Consider the following 6,553-nt stretch of genomic DNA (forward strand, 5'->3'; position numbering starts at 1 on the left):
TTTCCTTTGTAAAATAAATTTGTTTGTCTCCGTCCAAATGCACCTACAGATGGTGAAGGGGTTGTGAATTTTGCAAAATTCTCTTACTACAAAAAAAATTGAATATTGCCAACATTGGAAAAAATGAGACCCACTTAGTTTTCTAGTTTACCGAGCAGAAAGGAAAGTTATGTGGATTACAAACGTAAGATGAAATAAGTTGAGAGTTGTCATCAATGTCTTGAGCCGAAACACACATAAGCCTCATATACTTGCCATTAAAAATTGCCCAAGCCAAAGGAGGGAATATCATTAGGTTTTAACTACAAACAGACTGAGAAGGAAAGAAACATAAACCCTATATTAGTTCCATCATATCAGAATTGGCCACCCATAATACTTTGAGGAGAGGTATGAATTCAGATGATCAATGAATATCAATTTTTATTTTACATGTTAGAGATGAAGTCAGAACAAACTAAGAGATACCCATCGAAAGAAACATCATGCCTTGATGTGTCTGAAACCTCTCATATTTCCAAAGATCGGCACAAGTTAATTCAGTAATGAGGAGCTGTCGATCTGATCCAACCAAAAAAAAATTAATTTCACTTTGATAAGACTGATTATGCTGATGGTCATCAACTCCAGTATTTGTTTTACCGAAACCTTTTATATCCATTGGCCCGAGTTGGCTGCTTTGAAGGACTTAACTTCCGAAGCGAGGCATGCAAGATCATAACTGAGAATAGATGTATCAGTTAAGAGGGAATCAAGCAGAGAAAAAGAAACGCAAATTTCCGTAAATGTAAATATTCGTCCAAATGTCACACCTGCATAGCTGACAGCAATTGCCCAAAAGAGAGATATCTGAACATTGGAACAATACAAGATGACTGCAGTTGCTGCAAAGAGAAGTGATAGTTAATAACTTAATAACACATTTACAATTTGTACAGCATATTTCATGAACCATAAAAATACAATTAGTTGTTAGCAAATTGTAGATATTGCTGGAAGGAAAGAAAATAGAAAAAAGGTTCAATGGAACTTTTACAGAAATGTTGGAAGGCTACGAAGATCGGGGACCTCAGTTGATTGGGAACCACTTCAGCCAGAAAGAGACCATATAGATTTCTTTCAAAACTCAATCCTAGAGTATTCCTAGGGTTTACGTGACACATTAATGGTTGAAATTCCCAAATTTTGGAACCCAATATTCATTATTTATTGGAGAAACTGCTAAGAAGAACATGTAGTTACTAACAAAGCATATGAACACTTGAATTGGAAATGAAAATTGCAATAAAGTATAACGAGCACAAAAGGTAGAGCAGATATTTTTGGAAACATATTTCAAGAATTAAGTGGCCCTCAAGAGAAACATAACCAGGACAGCTAAATGACACAAGTTCGATTTCTAGAATTTTCTCAAACATATTTCAAGAACTAGTTCAAGCCTCCCCTATGTGCAGCAGTGCCATGGATATAGGTCTCCTATCCCCATTACCCAACAAGTATCAGCCAGTTTGACCACTTGGTACACTAAGGTCCTCGACCACTATTGCCTATATATAACACAAAGTAATGGTCTTTGGTGCTCCTGTGTGACATGGATGTTTACTGTGAATCATTGAGGACAACAGAGGATACAAGGTACAAAAAATAGGATTCAATTTATAAAAAAAGTAAATAGTATAATGGCTTATAACTTATTATTAACCCTATATTAACCCTAATATACCCTTTTTCTCCAACAAGGTGCTTCTAATAAGGAAAAAAAAAACAGATGGAAAAGTGAGCTTTAAAGATAACTACAAATAGGGGAAATGCTGTCAAATGACAAGTACTATTTCTCCTAGATGATTTTCGTCTATTATCTTAATCCTCATTCAACTGTGTATCGATTTGTAGTATTCGATCTCTTAGAAAAAACACAAACATTAAAATCCCACGAATACTACATAATATCTTTTCTTAGCGAAACTGAGTATTTACACAAAGAGCACCCCCTCGTTCTGATTCATACAATTTGAGAAAATATAATAGTAATAAAGAGTTCAAAGGGATCTTCTTTGAAGATTTTATTGCTAATTGGGATAGGATTTGTAGGTTGACGTTGGGGTAGCTTTGTTGGGGTTTCTTTGATTGCTTTTTCAGTTTCTTGTTCTTTGTTTCCTTGTTGTTATGGGTTGGTCCCCTTGACCCCCCGTTGTATTCTTCTTTTTTCAATAAATTCATCTTTACTGTTAAAAATAAATAAATAATAATAATTGTATTAAATTGATCACAATTGTTCACTACCTAGGGTCCTCTATGGAACCTATCACTAAAACACCCCTAGAGGGAGATGGGCTAAGCATAGTGAAAACAGGGTTTTCCATGAGATGAAAAATGAATAATCGAAATGGATTCTTTTGTACTTGGCACTGTTTGCAATATGTTGGTGGTATTTAGAAAGGTTGTAATAGTCACATTTTTTAGGAGAAAGTTTCTAAGATTGAAGGTTTAGTTTTATCGATTTTGACATTCATGTCCTCTTGAAGCAAACTTTACAAGGAATTCAAAGGGTTTTTCTTTGAAGATTTTATTGTTAGATGGGATAGAGTTTGTACTTTGTCACCCGAGTAGTTGTTCGGGGTTTTTTGTTGTTCTCTCTTTTTTTTTACTTTGTTTATCTTGTTGTTTTGGGTTGGTCCCGTCAACCCACTTGTTTTATTTTCCTTCTCAATAAAATCATCTTTATCGATAAAAAGAAAATGAAAATGAAAACTATTTCCACATAATTATGTAGTGTTCCTATACATTGGATCCTCTTAGAACTCCGTAGTTAAGCATGCTTGGACGAGAGTAGTATTAAGATGAGTGAACTCCAGAGAAGTTCTGTGTTGCACCCATCCCTCTTTGGGCTTAGACACATAGTTCAGTTGGTTGACATTTTATAATGCAACTTTGAGTTCAAGGATTCAAGCCCAGCTTATCAATTTAAAAAAAAACAAAAACAAAAATATGCAGTGATCTTCAAATTTTTTTTTGAAACATATCGATCATGATAATTGCTCTCCAATCTATTCCTAGCAAATGCATATAAATTCTACAATCAAACATCCATATCATATAAAATATTTGCAAAATTACACAAAATATATTTAATTCATTTCCTATATACCCACATAATAGAAAGAAAAGGCAAGAACAAGGGCTCACCACATTGGGCAAGACGAACTAATCCATGCCGAACCGATGGGTACCGCTCCAATCCCCACCGTTCACCACCCAATCTCAACAAATCCCAAAGAGCCAAACAAGATATCAACCCCAAAAGGGCAACCGGCATTTGATACCTGTTTATCACCAAATCCAACAAATACAAACAATTACTCACAAATTACCAAAAAAGGGTAAAAAATTTGAGAACCAAATTCATTAAAAATTACAAGGAACAAGCGAAGAACAGAATAAATAAGGTGGCGTAGTTGCGACAGTAACGTTTGACATTCTCATGAACCCTAAGTTTAGTTTGTGAGGGAGATGAAGGAAACGAGTAACAATCACAGAGACCGATAAATCCAACGGTCCATGATGGAGTCTCAACTGAGAAATCTTCGGTTGTGAGCTTGGAGAAGGGGTTGAGAGTGAAGAGAGAGAAGATTGTGGACAAGTAAGAGAAGTTGAAGAAGAAACTATTCTTGTTGTTGTTGGTGGTGGTGGTGGTGGCGTTAGAGTTGGAGCGGTTGGAGGAGGAGTGGCGGTCAAGATTGGTGGATCGTTCGTCGAGTATCTCGAGGTAGCCATTATCGCGAAGCCATGACTCGAAAGCTGGTTCAGGGACGCTTAGGGATAACGGGTTCGCGGAAAAAACCATTTTTTTTCTCCTTTTTTCGGTTTACGTTTTTGGTTAGTGAAGGATGTGTATATAGGTCTGGGACGACCGGATCCGATCCGACCCGAAACACTTGTGGTGGTCCTATGTTATCTGCCTCAGATCGAATTCGGGCTCAGTTGTCATTGTAGACTGAACCCGGTTTGGAGGGTTAGGTAGAGATAATTCGTTTCTTGGTTTGCTTTGGTTTTCTAGATCGATTCGCTTGTTCGTATATATAATTCAAGTATACAAGTTATAAGTATGATCATAATGTTAATTTTTTTTGTTAAGTCAAATAAAAATAAATTAATAAAATAATCCTAATTTTAAATATGAATGATAAAAAAATATAATAAAATGGTTAGGGTCATTGTACCATTTAAAAAATTATTTGGTTTGTCGAATTTAATGTTTTGGTTCATCGAATCTAACTAGAATTCGGTGAATTTGTGGTTTGTTTGATTTTACGAACACCAATACGAATTGTACCGTGATCTAGTTCACTTTGTTCCGGTTCATGATTTGGACTAGTAGTAACGAATTGGGTAACACAATGGTGATCCCATTTATGTTCAAAGTTTTTATTAGGCTACCTTGTTCGCTCTTTTCGAATTTGGGTTCACACCAGTCTTGAATGAGCTCAGTTTGTAGAAGTAGTTCATGGAGGATATTTAAGTCATTTATGTTAATCTCATAGAAGAAGACTTGGGTTAGGAGGGCACATATATCATCAATTTAAAACAAAGGCATATCTTTAATACTGACCAAATCTTGGGATTTAAAGTAAGGGCATTTCTAAATTCGCCAAAATAAGGGAGTTCACTAGGCTCCCTACTTTTTACGAACCCACAACAAGCCAAACCTTGAATTGGTTCCATTTGTATTAATTCACGATTCACTACTATATTAGCAAACCTGGTAACATAGGTTTCAGAATGTTTTGGTGGAACATTTCAATTTTGGCCTAGATTAGAGTGAAATATCGATCCTGATTCCTAATAGTGTATTAGGGTATAATTCGATCCTCGAGAACTTCTTGATTTTACTTGAGCATTGGATCTCGTCAGATCCGATGACAATAGTTAAAAGTAGGATAAATAGGATGTCGAACTCTCTCTCTATATCAACAATGAATTTTTCAAGAAAATTAAACTTTTCAAAAAGAATACATTAGAAAATTAGGACATGAAGTCTTTTTTTTTAATTGAGATTTTGAAAGAACTTTGAACATGAATGATTTGTTAAAGAGAAAGTTAAAAAACAAAGGTTCCATATTCTCTTAGACTCTCATTGTAGGTGAAAGTATATTATTTCTAATTATCTCATTTATTACTTAGTGTATCGAGTATATGAAGAGGACCAAATTCTTAAGTAATGGGTCCCTAAGATGGATTGGATTTTTAATCTTGAATCGATATAAATGGTGATAGACACAAAATCGACTAATATGTTTCGGATACATCAGGTTATGAGATGGCTAGATACCCATACACATCCTTTGCCATAATCCCAAGCAATCCCAAGACAATGACAACATACTTGGAAGAGACCCAAGATAATGAAATTAGTAGAGAGGAGATGTTAGCACGTAAGAGAAGTAAATGGTGTCCCACACCTTTGAAACATAGTTCACATTTTCAACTCAAATGAAGGGAACTAATGAGAAAAAAAAAAAAAAAGTCCATATATTAGAGTTCTTTGCGACAATTCCTCTTCTCTTTTCAAAGCTTAACTTGAAGTAAAATGGATGAAATGTCATCTTTGGTCTTCTCTTACAAGTAATGTTAAATGATTGAAATGCCCTAATCTTCAAGATGTAGTAAAAAAACCCTTATTTTTTTCTCCTAAAATCCATCATACATACTTACATACTTACATACATTCATTATGATTTCCTATCATTCTCAGGTTTAAGATCAAGCCTATTTTAAATGAGTTTAATAAGGCGGGATTTGAACCCAAGTCTCTGGTATATCATCACTCAAAGACTTTACCGACTAAGATATCTAGCACCTGCAATCCATTACTTCAAGAATTTTGATCCCTTTAACTTTTATCTACACACCCAAAAAATTATCTAATTGGTGATTTTTAATTATTTGATTTGAATATTTTCTATAAAATAAATAGTCCCATTTCTATTATTTAGATTCATTTATCTATAAAGATAGAAGTTTGCGAGGAAGTGATATCCGTTGAATTACCATTAGATGGATGAAGCGGACGAAAGCTTGAGTGCTCAATGTGTATTTGATCATACAGTAGTATTTTATTTTATTTAATGGTATCAATATTTACAATTAATTGCTGTGTTTCACGGAGTTGAATGTTCAACAATTAAGAAATAATATTTTGTAGAATTTGATGCAATGGCCAAGGCATCCCTCCAAAAGAAGGAGAGGTCTTGAGTTCAAGCTCCCTCATTGGCCACCCATATAGATTGTGGGGTATTGCATGTATCCGAAGGATTTGGGCAAGATATAATGCTCTAAGAGGGCGGTTGCCTCACCCTTGCTAGTCAGGCCTAAGGGTTTGGAACTCCGTCATAAAATTATATATATATGGGTAGGGTTCAATGGCCAACTTTTTGGCAAAACATTTTTCAAAACATGAGTTAGAAGTTTTGGAATGAGTTGATTTTTGGTGAGGATGATCTCTACGGTGAGAAGATCATCCTCACTAAAAATCAGCCCATTCCAAAACGTCTAA

The 6,553-nt window shown here is 34.9% G+C and overlaps 1 protein-coding gene across 1 annotated transcript; it reads right to left on the bottom strand.

Annotated features, from left to right (window-relative positions):
• Nucleotides 1–228: 228 nt before the first annotated feature.
• On the bottom strand, nt 229–3,880 carry PRA1.H (prenylated RAB acceptor 1.H). Its single transcript, XM_086421939.1, has 4 exons — nt 3,417–3,880; nt 3,187–3,323; nt 813–884; nt 229–721 (listed from the first exon to the last, which is right to left on the bottom strand). Exons 1-4 carry the CDS (start codon nt 3,842–3,844, stop codon nt 639–641), a joined length of 720 nt encoding a protein of 239 aa, XP_086278065.1. The 5' UTR covers nt 3,845–3,880; the 3' UTR covers nt 229–638.
• Between the last annotated feature and the right edge of the window lie 2,673 nt (nt 3,881–6,553).

This window comes from Akebia trifoliata, chromosome 13 (assembly GCF_017979445.1).
Source record: "Akebia trifoliata isolate Shusen 1 chromosome 13, ASM1797944v1, whole genome shotgun sequence".
NCBI classification, from domain to species: Eukaryota; Viridiplantae; Streptophyta; class Magnoliopsida; order Ranunculales; family Lardizabalaceae; genus Akebia; species Akebia trifoliata.